Source organism: Xyrauchen texanus, chromosome 44, assembly GCF_025860055.1.
Source record: "Xyrauchen texanus isolate HMW12.3.18 chromosome 44, RBS_HiC_50CHRs, whole genome shotgun sequence".
Lineage (NCBI taxonomy): Eukaryota > Metazoa > Chordata > Actinopteri > Cypriniformes > Catostomidae > Xyrauchen > Xyrauchen texanus.
The window spans coordinates 19,529,577-19,548,563 of record NC_068319.1 but is presented as its reverse complement, the minus strand read 5'-3'; the positions used below and the strand labels follow the sequence as shown (position 1 = coordinate 19,548,563).

Sequence of the window (18,987 nt, the reverse complement as noted above, 5' to 3'; positions counted from 1 at the left end):
AGCAGTCAAACCATGGCTTGGAATAAAGCTCAGTGCCCACATGTCAGATGCTTTTGACCTGGTCATCTCCTGTCACACTGTGTAGTGTTCTAGTGCAGCTTTACAGTGCTTTGCTTCAGCCTGCATTAGTGTCAAGCATCAAGACTTTTTGGAGTAGCAAACTGCATTTCTGATGAATCAGGCATTTGCTCCTGAATTTGAGGCTGTCATCACTTTTTCCTGTACATGATAAGTTCCTTCCTCCTGCCACACAGGCCATATATATCACTGTGTCTCAGTCTGTCACTGTGTTTGCAGTTCAAGAATGTTGTATTCATACTAGGCCATGTCGACACATCCATTTTTGTTTGATAACTCCATTTTCAGTTTTATAATGTCATAATTTCCCAAAGTATGCAAGAGCATTTTCGATAGTCTGTTTTCAGTGGACGAAAATTTTGGTTTGATTTAATAAAGATTGCAGTTTAAAATTTCTGCAATTACAATTTTTTACTCTTTTTGTAATTTTTCAAAAACTCATAGAAGTTAAAATGATAGTTCACCCAGAAATGATCATTCTCTCATAGTTTATTCACTCTGCGGAACACTAACAAAGATATTTTGAAGGATACTGTATAGGTCTTTTTGTCCATACAATGCAAGTCATTGGTATCCAAATCTTTCAAACTCCACAAATGGCATAAAGGCAGCATAAAGGTAATCCAAACGATTCAAGTGGTTTAATCCATGTCTTCTGAAGCAATACAATCCTTCAAAATATCTTCATTTGTGTGCCACAGAAGAAATAAAGTTGTACAACTTTGAGATGGCATAAGGGTAGGTAAATGATCAGATAATTATCATTTTTGGGTGAACTATTCCTTTAATGAAGGTAAAACATGCCATGTTTTGGTGAAGTGCTTGCACAATGCATTTGCTGTCATAGATATTTGTTTGTTTTCCATTGATGTGTTTTTGTCTTTGTTTAATTGCCGTGAATTCATGTTCACTCTGTCAGCCATGGGTTCAAATGTGTTTTAACTAGCCAGAACATAATCCAAAAACTGTGTGCCGGATATCTGGCTGATGGCAGGGGACTTTGCAGATAGTTTAAAGAAGATAGTTAAAAAGTCTAAATATGTATGTAGCACAAGAATAACTGTAAAGTTCACTGCAACAGGCTCAACAGCATCAGATCTTTTCAGATGTGTTGTGCTGGTTGCTGGCTGCAGTCACTGCAGCACAGTCGACACTACAGAGGATTTAGGAGCAAAGGGTGCCTGTCCAAGATAAGAGAGCCAGCAATGAAATTAACCTCCAGCCTTTGATTCTCAGCCCTGCAAATTATATTGCATGAGAGAGGCAGAGTCTATCTGCACACAGTCCATCTCCCCTGAATTCACCTGCTTAAAGAGTGATATTTACTCAAATTATCTGGGCCATTCTCTAATGCCTCATCCTATCACATATTCCCCAACACAGTCTTTACCAGGGCATATATAAAAACAGTTTCTTGCTTGAAGCTCTAAAACGACACGCTTGTGCTCACCCTCTTTCGGTAGGACCAATTAATGCATTTAATGTGAATTTATGGAGGAACAAATAACACTGGGGCTTTCTTAATGGGGGTATTGTATTGTTACAAGGTAAATGGTTATCTTATGACCAGTCCTTAGATTGATTCCAGTTGCTCTGGCAGAAAATGCTCAAGTATCATTTTACAGTTGGTCAGCTGGTATTCTAGGATGATATAATTTCCATTCAAAGGGATTGGGATGGATACTGGCAGAAGAGAAAGATGTTGAAAGGACTTGATCTTGAGAAAAAGGGTGTGTGTAGGGGAATGGGGGTAATTAAATATGTGTGTGGTAATGGGTTGTTTATGTTATTAGATGAACATCAAGGGTGCTTCATGTGCTGTATTATTATACACACTATGCAAGCACACAAGTTATACCAGCGAGTCATGGGCCATGGCTTAGTGCCAGTACCTCTCTCTGTAGGCCTGGTCTCTTTCAGCTGCGGTTCATTTAAAATGCAAGATAGAGACACACACAGAGCACCATGATTTATTGATGAGAGTATACCTAACCCTTTTCTGTCCTTCTACCCCTTCTTCTCTTTCTCTTCCTCTCCAGCCCAAAGGGCCAAATGCTGACTGGCGTTACTCTGCGTCGTTGAGGGCAGGAGTGCAGAGGTAAGCACTTTTGCTGTTTAATAATGTCCTAAAAGAGTTACAGAGCTCTCTGAGCTGTTACAGAACACCCCTCCCCTCTTTATGTGTTGCTTATTATGAATTATTTTGCATGTGTTTACTCTGGCGTTGATCTCCTTTTTTATGTTTTCTTGAACTCAACAAAATAGAGTGGGATGAAAGATTACAGAGCACAGTGAGTAAATGAGGAAAATATAAATGAGAATGCCAGGTTTCCATTTAAGTAGTGATTTTAGTTTTAGCAAAAAGTCAAAATATCGCAAAAACAATTTTTGAATGAAGCATAATTTTCATCCCATGTGTTCAAGAGAACAAAATCATCACTTTTGTGAGAACTGGCACAAAATACACTCACTTAGCACTTTATTAGGAACACTATGGTCCTAAAAATTTGCCCCATGAGTTATTCTGCTGCTGTAGCCATCCGCCTCAAGGTTCGACAAGTTGTGCATTCTGAGATTATGTTCTGCTCACTACAGTACAATTGTACAGAGTGGTTATCTAAGTTACCGTAGCCTTTCTGTCAGCCTGTCTGGCCATTCTCCTTTGACTTCTCTCATCAACAAGGCATTTTGGTCTGCATAACTGCCGCTCACTGGATGTTTTTTGTTTTTGGCACCATTCTGAGTAAACTCTAGTTTTATTCTATTTGTAACAAATAAACTCTAGATTGTGTGGAAATCCCAGGAGATCAGCAGTTACAGAAATACTCAAACCAGCCTGTCTGGCACCAACAGTCATGCCATGGTCGAAATCACTGCAATCACATTTTTCCCCATTCTGATGGTTGATGTGAACATGAACTGAAGCTCCTGACCCATATCTAAGTGATTGTATGCGATGCACTGCTGCCACATAATTGGCTGAATAGATAATCGCATGAACAAGTAGGTATACAGGTGTTCCTAAGAAAGTGCTCAGTTAGTGTAGATATGGAAATGGAAGTTTTAGTTAGTTACTGGGAAAGCCACTGTGGCTCTTACTAAATGTAATAAATTACTTGCAGTTTAGGGCACACATACAAAAAGCTCTGACGAACTTCATGTTTGCTAGTGACCAGCGGCAGATGCTTTATGTCTGGTAGCGACAGTGTGTCAGACAGTTTTGGAAGGTAATAATAGACCATCACTCTAATGACAGGCTTTGGCTCCACCATTTCAGATTGACCAGAGAACATTTGAGATGCTGTGCGATGATATTGGTCCACTGGTTATGCTGTTCCATTCAACTCATAAAAATGCAATAGAACACATCTTGAAGTCGGAGTTTCAATTTAAAAACTCATGTGGAAATCCTCAACTTAGGTGCATGAAGTCATGCAAACATGTCAGCACCCAGAAAGTGGTTGTTAAACATTCACTTGTTTAGCTAATAAAAAGCATCTGTCAAAGTTCCTACATGATAATTCAACTTGTTTTGCACATGTTTGCAGAGAAAGATGTGTAAAATATTATAAATTATTCTCTCTTTTGACATTCGTACACATGTAGAGACAAAGTTAGCATTGCATATTATCATTTATCCTCTGCAATTTAGTTGGTAGGTGACATTTCTGTTGACAGTAAAACACTTACTAAGCTAATGTAAGTGGTGCAGTTTTGTTTGCTTATACAGAACATCATCTTCCGAGCATTGGGCAATGTAATGCCTTTATGGTCAGAGATTGGCGATATCAAGTAGGAGTAGTAGTATCACACATCCAACTTGAAACAAATGGAACAAAGCATTAGTCCAGTTATGAGCTAATTATTCTGTCACATGACTTGTTGAGGCAACATCACATTACTTTTTAACATGCATCTAGGAATGCATTCGTGTTTCCATCATATTTTATGTGCATGTCTTTTTACTGTAGAAAATATTTATGCACCTCAAATAAGCGTATACATTTTTTATGCACATTGTGGAAATGTTATTTGCATCTTGGTGTTTCCATTCTTTACTTTTATGCGATATCCAAAAATTGGCATAAAAATACAGGAATGGAAACTAAGCTAATGACAGCAGTGTCTACATTAGAGAGCCATCTAGACACCAGAACAATGACCACCAGGTGCTCTCTAACTTCATCCTGAACCTCTAACCATTTTTCTGTCGACCAACTGTGCCCTGTCTTCATCACGCACAAACACAAGCTCTGAAGCGTTTGCTAAGGGCCTTTCTCTGGCATAGTGGCTCTCTGCAGTCTGGTCTTGAGTATGTAGGTCATCAGCATTCTCCACAGCAGATGCACAGTCCTTCACTAGCAAGCAGAAAGGACAAGCTAACAGATGAACTGAGCATGTGATCGCATACAGACACACACACACACACACACACACACACACACACACACACACACACACACACACACGCGCCTGATACAAAGACAAGTTAAATCTCAGAGGGAGTATTTAGATGCACAAATACTGACAAAATGAGTCATCTCTAAACCTCAAAATACATATTCACACATTTGCACAGACACACATTTGTATAATACAACAGGGCCCTCTACCACCACACACATACACACAGTTTCCAAAGGTTGAAGTGCTGTCTGTTTAACGTGATAATTTTCTGCTTCCCCATGAGCTCATCCCCGGGGATGGTTTAGAGTGGGTGTTTGTGTGTGTGTGTGCAGGCTGGTGCAAAAACACACAGGGGATATATTAGATGAAATTTCACTGACACTCTCAGAGCGATAGCACCATACAGTATAAATACAGTACAACACTGAATACAAATAAGCTTCATTATTAATTATTTCAAGTTCAGCTATTGCTTGTGGTTTAATTCCAGGAAAAACTTCTGATGACTAATGCAGTATTTCAAATTTTTGGTTTGTTTTATGTTGGATTTATTTTATTTATGCATGAACTCTGACCCCGAGGGGCAAAAGTTAAAGGAGTAGTTCTCCCAAAAATGACATTTCTGTCATACATGTTGTTCCATGTTGTTCCAAACCCGTTTTACATTTTTCTTCCATGGAACTCAAGAGGAGCAGTCAGATTTACAGTCTCAGTCACCATTCACTTACTTTGCAAGGAAACAATATCCAATGGAAGTGGTTGTGACTGAAACCAACATTTTGCTTGGCATCTCCTTGTGAAGTTATATCGGTTTGGAACAACATGAGGGTGAGTTTACATTTTTTGGTCAGCTATCCCTTTAAGATGACTGATTCCTAATGTACCGAATTGAACTCTGTGTCAGATGTTCTTGTTCTTCATTTACGCTCATTCCAAACACCTCGAGTAGCCACTCTCATTATATCTACTCTCAGATTTGCCCTCCCAGTGGGTTTAATCCACGCCCATCGATTGACAAGCCTTACCTTAGGTACTGTGGAAAGTCACTCATTCACTCAGGGTGCATTTCAGCTTTAAAGGAATTAGAAAGATCCATTTTGCCAACATACAGGATCAGAGCTGTAGATGGCAGGGCACACCCTGTGCTGCATTGCAGATGCCCTTCTATACCCACTTCCTTTCTGCTCCTCATGGCTGTACATTCATAATGGATGTATAGGAGTGCTGTGGCACAATACAAAGCCTTGCTGATTATGTAGGTGCTTGTCTGATCGTGGTTTCCCTGGCGATGAACACACTGAAAAGCTAAAGGCCGTCAGTGGGAAATGTTTATAGAAAATGAAATGTCCCTTTTAACATAATGCTTTCTAGTACATACTTAGAGCTCTGGGGTACAGCTTGACATTCGTTGAAATTTTAAGTACATTGTACATCTTCAGCTGTCTACCACAATTTCCCAGGCATATGTTATACATAGCCTGCTGATAGAGTGAGAGAGAAAGATGGGAAGGGATGGAAGATGAAGATGATAAAGAAATTCAACCATGTATTAGGGGAAATCAGATTATGAAATGGGTATTTGTGTATAGTGTTATTGGAGAGAAGTATGTTCGAAATTAAAGAAATGATTACCGCGGGTCTTTAGAGACCTCGGGACCTCATTTCTCCCCCTATACCTCATCCAGTTTTTGAAGTTGTACCCACACCTCTTTAATATTGTCCAATCTATCTCTTATAAATCATTGTAAAAAAAGAATTAAAAAAAGTAAAAATTGCAGTTCATAATAATAAGTTCATAATAATGATAATAATAATAATGGTTTGCGTACCAAAAGTGTATAGGGTCATTAGAGACCCTAGATATGTAATAGTGTCAGTTTTTTTTTGCACTTCCATTATTATGTTTTTTTTTTACAATTATTTCATATCTATATAAGTTTACTATCACAGGATATCTATTTATTTGTTTATTACAAGATAAATTAGTTCTATATTCATACAAATAAATACTATATCTATCTGTAGCCCATATGCGTGTACACACACACACACACACACACACACAGCATATATATATATATATATATATATATATATATATATATATATATATATAATACATGCTATTTCTTACTAAAAGTAATGCTGCTGTTTGAGTGACTGATTTACAATTGACATGCCATTTGAGAAAGCAACAACATGGAAGTAAACTATAGCAAGTTTAACTCATTATGCATTATGATATGACTATTGTCATTTGGATGTACTACTGAAATTATGTAAGTTGTGCATGTATTTAGACTCAATACGTGCCTGAGAAAATACTTATGTGTAGTTTATGAGTATTTTATGTGTAGATTATGTGTTATGTAGCTCAATATGTGTTTGACAGCCAGTTACATTTTTAGTGTGAAAGTAATCAATCCTGTTCTAGATTTTTCCAAATTTGTTGCATTATCTCTTTGATATATGACAAATAAAACATATAAATATATTTTATTTTATTATCGACTTGAATATTTTACACTATCTGGGCATTTTGTATATATTTTTGTATATATTATAATTTTTTTATAGATTTACGTGCCGGGTCTATAAAGACCCGGATATGTAAGTGTTTGGTGAAATGCCCATGCATTTAAGGGTTAAAGGAACCCTCATGTCATTGCAAACCCATTTGACTTTCTTTCTCATGTGGAACACAAATGGAGATGTTTTGATGAATATCCTGCTCTGTTATTTCAGTACAGTACAATGGCAGTTGATAGTGACTCACTTTGAAGCTTAGTAAAGGACCCGTAAATACAATAAAAGCAGTCCATGTGACTCATGCATCATATCCTGTCTTCTGTAGCCATACAATAGGTTTTGATGAGAAACAACCCAAAATGTCAGTCATTTTTCAGTTTTATTTTTCATGTTCATGAGCGCTATGAGAGAGGCTTGTTCATAGTGGCACACTTGTTCATGTGAGAGCTTGTGTTGTGTTTAACGCTAACATGCAATGGACATCAAGATTATCACTGATAAATGACTTCTATTTTGTAAAGATTCTCACCAAAACATATTGGATGTGGGATATTAATTAAAACATCTCCTTTGGTGTTCTTCATAAGAAATAAATTCATATGAGTTTGGAACGAGAATAGGGTGAACAAATTATTACTTAATTTTCATGTTTGGGTGACCTATTCCTTTAACCTCTTTCTTTCCACATCCATTTAATAACCATTCTTCTTTTAGTGCCTTTTATTCTGTGTAGTAAGACACGTTCTTTGTCAATGTGCTGTCTAGTCAACATGTCTAAAGGAGTTAAAGCATCAGAGAGAAACACTGTAAAAACTCATGACATCTCACACACCACACACACAACACACCTCATGCACAGACACATCAGATCACATACAGACTTATCAGACCAGATACTTTAGGACACATTGTCACATGTACATCCACCATCTCACACACATTCAGACCAAATAGCTCAAAGAAATACAGCAACTCTTGGCACATTACACAACTGTCACCATCAATTTAATTTCGGTACTTTCACAGCCCTAAAACCAAGCTACATTTTGAAAGGACAGAAAAATCGTTATTTACTTACCTTCATGTTGTTCCAAACTCATATGACCTTCTTTCTTCAGTGGAACAGAAAAGATTCGGTTTCGGTTTCGGCAGAATGATTGTCTCAGTCACCATTCCCTTTTATTGCATCTTTTTTCCATACAATGGAAGAGAATGGTGATTAAGGCTTACATTCTGCCAAAACATCTATAATTATTATTATTATTTTTAAAGACATTTCATTTTTGGGTTGAACTATCCTATTAATGTGAAATGTTTTCCATCTTTTTACTTAATTTTAAAATTCCTTAATTTCATTTCATCAATCTGCATTTTCTTTACACACAGTCCTAAGAGTTACTGGATGTTTAATGTATCAAGACAAATGACATTTGATTTTGCTTTTAGTTCTGTGCATATGGAGGAGGCATCAGCTGTGATGCAGGGAGCTCAAGGCATGCTTGTCCAGAACTGGCCCACGGTCTCCAGTGCTGCAGGTAAGGTCACATCTTAATAATAACTAACTGTAATTACATGCAAATCCTAATCAACCGAAACAGACAACTTCATCATCTTTTAACTCATCTTCATGCTTTTGCTCATCTGAAGTAATTTTCCCTCAAGCTAAATTATCATGTTAATCAACCTATTACATCTGTCCAAATTAATAGGCCTCGTGTATATGCTGATTTGAGATTTCTTATCAAGAATCACAGAATGAATCAAGGCAAAGCAAAATACCTAAAACATTTTACCCACATTCAAGCCGACTTAAACTGACATGAACTCATGCATGTTTAAAATAACCTGTGTAAGATTAGATTTATTCATCCACAAATGTCAGCTTAGAGCATCTCTCTCTCTTTGCATACCCTTTGCTCTTTTACTATCTGCTTGTACTGAAAGATCTCAAGTACAGGGTGTTCTTTCCTTTTTCTCTATGTATTGTACATCCGGAATAAAGTGTTTGAGATTCAAAAAGTTCACCCAAAATGAAAATTCAGTCATCATTTATTTACTCTTGTGTTGTTTCAAACCCGTGATTTACCTTTTGTGTGTGTGGAACACTAAAGGAGACGTTACGCTGAATGGTACGCCTCAGTCACCGTTCACTTTGATAGTATAGAAAAGAGATTCAGTGAATGGTGACCGAAGCATCATCTCCTTTTGCATTTCACATGAAGAAGAAACAACATGATGGTGAGTAAATGACAAAATGTAATTTTTGGGTGAACTATCCCTTTCATTTTTTCAGAATTTCTGCAGTTTGCATTTCAGACAGTGACTTACTGAAGTTCAATGGCATGTAATTCTCAAAGATATACTAGCATATCCTCATTTACTTCACATATAGCTAATCCACATAAAACCATGTTTTTATTAACAAGTAGTGAGGTATCAATGTATCTTCCCCTGACAAGGTCTCATTTGTAATTTATTGCTGTCTCTCAAGTGGGCCTTTATGTCCTAGCCTAAAACACAATGAACCAAATGTTTTTATTTTGGGTAAGAACTCAACCTGCAGTTTTTGGGTGCCTTGGATTGTATCTTTCAACTATAATACTTTGTAGCTGGAATTGTGCAACTAAAGGCCTATTTTGGGAGTTGGTTATTGAATTTGGATTACTCAATTTTGATTCTCCTCAAAGATCAGCCAGATAGACAGAGGGTGGTCAATCTAATATGCCATTAGAGGATTGAAGGAAGAGTGGCAGGTCTCCTGGGTGGTGTATGGCGACAATATTGACAGACTGAAAGAAAAGAGCTGGACAGCAATGATGTAGTCCAGGGGAAGAAACAGATAGAGTAAGTGGGACAGACAGCAAACACAAAGAGTGAGAGAAAGATAGAGAAATGCATTGATTCTTTATTATTGAGCTGTAAAGAGGTTTGAAGTAGGAGGAGGAACTGCACACTGCTTTCCAGTGTAAAATTGGATTGACTTGTAGTCATAAAATAAGGTGCTCTGTTTATTAGTAGGTCAATGTTCCAATGGTGGGTCAGTGCAGGTGTCAAGTAAAATCATTTTTATTTGTATAGCACATTTCAAAACACACATTGTTTCAAAGCAGCTTTACAGAAAATCATGCATTAACAGAAAATGAAACCGTAATATCTAGAATGTTTTAGAGTCATAATTGTGTAGTTTGATTAAATATTATAGTAAATTGTGTATAAAAATAAATAATTAAATAATAATTGTATTTAGAACCCCAGTGAGCAAGCTGAAGGTGACTGTGACAAGTAGCACAAAACTCCATAAAATGTTGGTTAATAGAGAAAAATAACCTTGGGAGAAACCAGACTCACTGTGGGGGCCAGTTCCCCTCTGGCTAACCAGAATAATGCCAATAAATAATGCCACTATTAGTTATTTATGTGCAAGTTATGGTTAGTAAACTAAGTAAGTGTTAAGGGCCAGTGTTTAAACAAAGATTATGTATGAACTGTAAGATTAATAACTGATGTCTTTGAAGTTCATCCTGGATTAACTGCAGAAGTTCCCATAGATGCAATTGGCTGATGAAGGGTTTTGTTGGTAGTTAATTGATAGTCTATGTATTCCATTTCAAGAGTGTAGTCTATCGATAGTCCAAGGTGATGCAGGCAGAGATCTGTGAGGAGCATCGCAGTTCAACCGGCCGGTAATTTCAGGGAGGTCTGTACAAACTCCAATGTTCAGACAAAGGCATATGACGTATCATATGTCTTATTGTTGGAGTTGGCATCAGTTCATCCTCTGAAGTCCATCTTAATAGACTGAAGTGATGTTTGGCTGGAGCCGGCTGCATTTAGTCATCATCACTCAGAGACATGTAGCAGTGGAGTCCAACACCAATCTGGAATGGATCTGGATCTGGCGGGTCTGGTAATCTCATGGTTCCTCTTCTGTCACTCACTCGATGTTGTGTTGAATGAAGTGACACAAGGGGTCTTCCTGGGACGCCAAACATGCCTCTGAACCTGAGAAAAGGCCAATGTCAAGTTGGCAGACAGAATGGGCATACGGGTATAAAGGGTAGCGGGTCAGCGAGTGCCAGTCAGAATTTTTCTTCGGAGCCGAACGGTTGTGCAACAGCAAGCTGAGTTCACCACTGTTTCACTCACCTCTACTGGCGATAAGCACTGCTGTTGGATCTACGGCGCGTTTCCAGCTGGCGTTCTCTCTCTCTGCATGCTGTGCAGTCTACGCCCCTGGGCGCTTCGACCACTTTCATTGCCAGAAAGAGTGTTTCTCCTCCTAAAAAGAGTTTATTTCCTCTAAAAGAGTTCCCACTCATAAAAGAGCAATACACAGCAGGTGTTGAACGTCCTTTTCAGGACGTGTCTTTTTAAAGATGTCTTTCCACCTCTGTGTAGTTCCTGGATGTGGTTGATTTCTCTCCACTTCTGACTTTTCATAAAAGCTGCTATCACCCGCAGGCAGCGTTTTATGAATGGTTCATGTTCTCAGTGTGAGAACATAGCCATGGCAACATTGCGGTCGCGGCTTTCTTTTCTCTCAATGGATGACGACATCGCCGCTGCATCAGAGAGCGTCACAGCGGCGTCTGATGCTGATGACTCGTCTCGGCTGCCACCTTCAGGTCTGCTCGCCCAGTCTGAGGCTGACGCGCAGATGCCCGCTACGCTTACCCAGGCTGCCGTGAGCACGAGGCTGGACTGGAAACCTCCGTCCCCCCCTCACGGCTACTCGATCAGTTCCTCGGGTCAGGGCGCCGCTCATAGCCATAGGAGCGTCACCTCTGGCTGAACATGGTTGAGATGCGCGATGACGTTGGTGTCCGTCTTAGTAGCGTGTTTACTTGAAATGTTTAAAATTCAGCTATGCAAAAATAATAAGAAAAAAAAACTATTCACATACAGTGCTTGCATTAGACTTTCTCATTGTCCTTAATTTTGACATATAGGGTCGTAAAAATACCGTCATAAACTATTATTACCCACCATTTTAATTTTAATATTTTAATGATAATAAGACATTTAATAGCTTTTATTTTCATTCACATTTTCATTTTTAATCATGAACTTACAGGATGAGCATATAGCAGATTATGCATTTATTTATTTATGAAGAGAACAGATGAACAACAGAGACACCAAACGAAGCAGATTAATGTCCCCCAGTGACAGTGGAGGAGACTAAAATATGAACAACGCAATATTACAAAAAACAAATACTATTAAAATATGAACAAACCACATAAAAAAACTCCAACCTTCCTCCTGGTCCGCATCGACTTAAACTGGGTGCTCGCCTGTGCATAATCAAACGCATCAAGGGAGACTGATCCTGAGGCAATTGTCATTAGATTTTGCGTCTTTGACTCGGACAGATGATTTCTCGTGGCAGTTTTAATTTGGTTCTGGAGGCTGAACCCAGCGTCAAGCGCTGCATCGCCCTCCACATGACTAGAGTTGCAGAAAGCCTCACAGAGGGGTGATTTTATGAGTTTGCCACGTAAAAAAGCAGGTGTGCACAATAAACATTGAAAACATATATTTGGAAGAGAGCTTGCAGTTGCTTTGATAGCAGTACTCTCAAATACTTTACTGGTGAAGCAAAAACATGTGTATGAAAAACACTTTGGTGTGACGTCATTTCAATGCATTCTGCGGCGCTGACGCGAGTCATGTGAAAGACCCTTAACGTGTATAAATATCAGTCACTTTTGCACATTAATCATTGCTCTTCACCAGGGCCGGCCCAAGCCTTTATGGGGCCCTAAGCAGAATTTGATTTGGGGGGCCCCTCAGTGCCACCAATACGATTGACTAATGCTTGATTATTCGCACAATATAAAGCTAACACACCCATTATCAATTTTATTATTTGTAGCTGTGTTGCTTACATCATACCAATGTCTGCCTGGCATGTTTTTACCTTTCGGTTTTTGATTGTAACAGTAGCAAACCCACAAGAGTGGTCAGGTGTTGATTTGCACTTACAATACAGTACTAAGTGGCATATTTAATGTGGTGTACTGAAAAGTAGCAAAATAAACCAGCAGACAATGCATTTACTGTATACAAGTTAACCACTTCAATTGCTTTTGGTTAAACATAAATTAGCAACATGCAAAAGTGCAGAACAATCAACTACAAATATGATAACTTAAGATAAACAGCATTACATTAATATTTATAATTAGAAATATTAATCTCAGGATATTCTACAGTAAACTGAGCAAATTAGATTAGATTAGATTCAACTTTATTGTCATTGTGCAGAGTACAAGTACAAAGACAAGGTTGGGGTGGGAACAGTCTTTGATGATGCTGCACGCCTTATGCAAGCATGGCTTACCCTGGATGGCCTCGATGGAGGGGAGCGAGGAACCGCTGATGCGTTGGGCAGTTTTCACCACCCTCTGCAGTGCTTTCCGGTCATGGGCAGAGCAGTTGCTATAACAAACTGAGACACAGTTGGTGAGGATGCTCTTGATGGTGCAGCGGTAGAAGTTCACCAGGATCTGAGGAGACAGGTGGACCTTCTTGAGTCTCCTCAGAAAGAAGAGACACTGCTGAGCCTTCCTGATCAGGGTAGAGGTGTTGAGTGTCCAAGAGAGGTCCTCAGAGATGTGGACGCCCAGAAACTTGAAGCTGGTGACACGCTCCACCTCAGTCCCGTTGATAGAAATGGGTGCGTGTGTGCCAGCTTTAGACTTCCTGAAGTCCACAATGAGCTCTTTGGTCTTCTTGGTGTTGAGAGCCAGGTTGTTGTCAGTGCACCACGATGATAGGTGCTGGACCTCCTCCCTGTAGGCTGTCTCATCGTTGTTACTGATGAGACCAATAACCGTAGTGTTGTCTGCGAACTTGACAATGGTGTTAGAGCCATGTACAGGTGTGCAGTCGTAGGTGAAGAGGGAGTAAAGGAGAGGGCTCAGCACACATCCCTGTGGTTCAGGGTGATGTTTGAGGAGGTGTGGTTAGCTAACCTAACAGACTGAGGTCTGTTGGTTAGGAAGTCTAGAATCCAGTTACAGAGGGAGGAATTGATGCTCAGTTCACTGAGTTTGGTGATCAGATTGGAGGGGATGATGGTGTTGCTGAATGCTGAACTAAAGTCAATGAACAGCATTCTCACATAGGTGTTGCTATTGTCAAGGTGGGACAGGGCAGAGTGAAGTGCTGTAGAGATGGCATCCTCTGTGCTCCTGTTCTGACGGTAGGCGAATTGGAAGGGGTCCAGTGAGGGTGATAAGCAGGTCTTGAGATGGGCCAGGACCAGCCTCTCGAAGCACTTCATAATGATGGGGGTGAGTGCAACTGGACAGTAGTCATTAAGGCTTGTTGTATTGGAGTGTTTTGGCACCGGCACGATGGAGGTGGTTTTAAAGCATGTGGGGACAGTTGCTTGGTCTAGTGACAGATTAAATATGTCGGCCCAAACCTCAGTCAGCTGCACAGCACAGGCCCAGTGTATGCGTCCGGGGATACCATCAGGACCAGCAGCCTTGCGTGCATTAATCCTGCTCAGTGCCACACACACATCGGTTGAGGAGAGTGTGAGGGACTGGTGAACTGCAGAGACCACAGCCTTGATGGCCACTTCCTTGTTGTCCCTATTGAAGCGGCCATAGAAGTGGTTCAGCTCATCAGGCAAGGAGGTGTCAGTGACAGGGGGTGGAGTTAGTAGCTTTGTAGTCTGTGATGGCCTGGATGCCTTGCCACATGCGTTGGGGGTCAGAGTTGTTCTTGAAGTGATCCTCAATCCTTAGTTTGTGGTTGTGCTTGGCTTTTTGATGCCCCTATTCAGGTTAGCCCTGGATGAGCTATAGGCTTGAGCATCACCTGATCTGAATGCAATGTCTCGTGCCTTCAGCAGGAGTCTTACCTCACTGTTCATCCATGGCTTCTGATTAGGGAAAGTGGTAATCCCTAATCCCTAACAAAGGCTGCTGTGCTATTAATTTACCTGCCACATCCGCTGAGGTTGAAAAAGACATGGAAGGAACAGTAGGTTCAGTGGATGCAGGTGCTGGTCCAGGATGTGCTCCTCTCCTGCAGAGGATGGACCTGATGGAAGATGAAAATAACAATAATAATAATAATCATAATAATAATAATTATTATTATTATAAAAGCTAGCCATGTTAGATGTCATATGAGAAGGTAATGCAACTGTCTGTCAAAAACAAAAAATAATTCACAAAAGGCATGGTTTATCCATATAAATATATTGATCTGGGATTAGTGAAAACTCACCTGTTGTTTCATCATCAGCTGTAGCACTGACACTTGGGGCACATGGCGTTGATTGTGCCCCACCAAATTATTTAAACAGTGCTCCTAGGGAAGTTTCATGAGAGTACATAGTTGACAGAACAGAATGTTATTTTAACAACAAATTATTATACAGAGCAGTACACCTAAAACAACAGCTCTTAATCTTAAACTAGCTAATTGAGGCATAATGATATTGCAATATAATAGCAAAGACCCCAAAATGGTAGGCTGATGTAAATAATATTAAGCTGTTATCAGTACCAAGTTTATGGAACAGAAGTTTATTTTTATTACAGAAATATATACCCAGAAGACAACAACTTTAATCTAAAACTAGCCAAGTAATATGTTGTATTATAATATATTAAGATTCCAAGGCTATTTACAAATGTTTAATCAAACGTGAAATTCCTACAACTATCTTAACTAACTAGCCAGCTAACATTAGCTTGCAACATAGCCTAGCTACTTAACATACAATTATCTTGCTGTTTTTTCTCTTCCTCAGTTTTCTTCTTTTTCCTTTTCTCTGCACCAGAGGGATATGTCCTTTTTTGTGACATTGCTGTTTTGCTGCAATGCTGCTGCCTCTTTATTCAACTAACTGTCTGACTGTGCTTGCATCCTGCAGCCTATTAACATAATATTGAGTTTAATATTGCGTTTTTATATAATTACAATTGACATATTACATCCCAAATAAAATACAATAAAAAACAAAATAAAATCAAGCTGTCATTTCATGTGCCCTTGGGGGCCCCCAACAGTGGTTGGGAAATACTGCATTATAATATTACCTAGGGGAAGCATATATAAGGAGAAAAGCAGAGGCCCTAAAACGGATTCCTGTCGTTTACAAATAAAAAGTGGTAGCGGTCTGCTAAATATGCTAATACAAGTCCACAAATGCCAACATAATTCTCAAGCTTTTTCAAGAGAAAGTCGGGATCTATGGTGTCGAAGGCAGCACAAAGAGAAATGCAGCCACGATAAGATAAGATTGTAACTCTGATAAGTGCAGTCTCTGTACTGTTATGGGGCCTAAATCCTGAATGAAATGATTCATACTATATCTCTGTAGAAATGAATATATTTGGGAGGACACTACATTTTGTAGTATTTTTGACATAAATGGTAGATTTGAAATCGGCCTATAATCAGCCAATTCTCCAGGATCAAGCTGTGACTTCTTAATAAGTGATGATAACTGCCATTTTAAAGTTTCTTGGTCCTAAAGATAGCGAGGAGATAATAATATTAAGAAGAGGTTCTGAGATTACAGGGAATACCTCTTTAAGAGCTTAGTTGGTTTTGAATCTAACATACATTTTGTGGCTTTTGCTGTTTTAATAAGTTTTGTTAGCTCTTCATGACCTATGACAGTGAAGGATTGAAGTTGCTCCTGAGGAACCTTTTTGAGACATTGTTTTCTTATATACTTTGACAGATTTCATAATTGTAATTTTATTTCTGATGATTTCAAATGTATCAGTAAAGAAATTCATAACGTCATTACCATTGTGATGCAATGGAATATCTGGTTCAGTTGAGGCTTTATTCCTAACCAATTTAGCCACAGTACTGTATAAACACCTAGGATCATTGTGGTTATTTTCAATGAGTTTGCTAAAATATGCTGAACTGGCAGCTTTTAACTGTAGCTACAGACACTATCCTTCCATGCACTGCAAAATACTTCTAATTTTGTATTCTTCAACCTGCACTCCATTTTCCAAGCTGCTCTCTAGAAAGCTTGAGTACGATAATTGTACCATGGTGCAGGGCTTTTTTCTTTAATTTTCTTTAATTGAAGGGGGGTGACACTATCAAGAGTGCTAGAGAAGACTGTATTTATATTTTCTGTTATTATATCAAGTTCTTCTAGACTTTTTGGCTTACTGAGTATATGAGATAAATATGGTCGAACGAATAGTTCTACCTGAACGATAGTAAATTGAGTAACATTGCTGATCGCAGCATAAAAGAGACAAGGTAATGATCTGAGATGTCATTGATATATCATTCTATAGCATCAACATCAACTCCATATGACAGAATTAAATCTAGCGTATGATTATGGCGTATGTTTTTTAGGTGATTATAGGTGTATGTATATGTTTTGCAAGCTCTGGTTTAGTGCTTGTAGTTTGTAATGTCTTGTGCACTTGAGGATGGCAGAATAGCTGGAACAAGGAAAAGGCCAGAGGAGATAAACAGGGAAATGTGACATAGATGAACATGACATAGAAAGCAAAATATATATGAGAATTACATACTAAGTGTCATTTGACAGATTAAGCATGTGGGATGGAGAGAGACAGCAAGTATGTAGAGAAGAATGAAAAAGATGATAGAATGAGAGTAGTGGTGGTGGTGGTTGTTGGAGATACACAGAGGTTCAAGATTGGCAGACCCCTCCGGTGGTCCTGTTGCTAGGAAACACTGTGTAACTTGTTGCCTGGCAACGACAATGAATATTAGATACTGCAGCAGTAGCAGCAGCAGCTGGGGATTGGGTGAGCAGGGATGGGGGAGGATGTTTCCATGGCAATCATTCATACTCAAAATGGAAAAATGAGCAAGGTGTGGAAGGGGAGAGGAAAAGAAGGTAGAAAAAAGAAAGGTAGAACCAGAAGGAAAAATGGATGGAAAAAACTAAGGACTGGGAGCTAAAGACCTAAAAGGGCCAAAAATAGCACAGATGACTTTCATTCATCTAACACACAAATGATATTAGAACAGTCATAAGTCTTACAAGTACAAATAAGATGGTAACAATTCTTGTTTCATTTCCAGTTGGACATTAAAAAATTAATGACTTGATATTCAGTAAGATAACGTGGTATGAAAAAGTATGTTAACCTTTGGGATAACCTGCATTTACCTGCAAATGTGTCTTAAAATCTGATCTGATCTTCATCTAAGTTACAATAATGAAAAAAACACAATCTGTTTTAACTAATAACACACAAATTATTGTATTGTTCTTGTACATAATTAATACCTCATTCAAACAACCACAGTGTAGTTTAGAAAAAAGTATGTGAACCCCTAGGCTAATGATGTCAACAAAAGCTAATTAGAGTGCAGAGTTGGCAAATCTGGCATCTAGTTAACGAACTGAAGGTGTGGGTTAGAGCTACTTTGACTTATAAAAATCACTAAAACATTGTGAGTTTGCTATTCACAAGAAGCATATGCTGACGTGGACCTTGCCTTGCAAAAAAAGAGATTTCAGAAGACCTATGATCAAGAAATGTAGATTTGCATAAAGCTGGAAAGGGCTACAAAGTTATCTCGAAGAGCTTAGATTTTTATCTAGACCAAGGGTCTTCAACAGGGGGACTGCGACCCCTAGGGGGTCCGCAGCGGTGCCACAGGGTTTCCGCAAATTACTATTTGATCCACCACCAGCACTCATAATAATCTCTCACACGTGGGTGAGAGACAGTACCGCCACTCCCTGTATGCATATTACACAGTCTGCGTAGGGCACCAACTCCACAGGGGGCACCAGAAACTTCACTGGCTGCCCTTACTCGCACGTTGTACGTTATTCAAGGACCTGGTAGTTGTCACGGAGCACAGACGATCGCCTCCCGCTCGCACATTCCTGGCGAGAGAGGCGCATGCATTTTATGCCATTCATTTTCTGAAGCCTCTCAAACCTGCATGCCAAATCTTCCTCTTGCAGGAACCCTC

At 39.2% G+C, this 18,987-nt stretch overlaps 1 protein-coding gene across 2 annotated transcripts in view; it reads left to right on the top strand.

Annotated features, from left to right (window-relative positions):
* Window positions 1–18,987, top strand: part of LOC127637139 (protocadherin alpha-C2-like) — a 34,272-nt gene that overhangs the window by 3,022 nt on the left and 12,263 nt on the right. For both annotated transcript variants that reach the window (XM_052118066.1, XM_052118067.1), the window contains exons 2-3: window positions 2,118–2,176; window positions 8,461–8,549. In XM_052118066.1, the coding sequence (XP_051974026.1) occupies window positions 2,118–2,176; window positions 8,461–8,549 (148 nt within the window). The remainder of the gene's footprint in view (window positions 1–2,117; window positions 2,177–8,460; window positions 8,550–18,987) is intronic.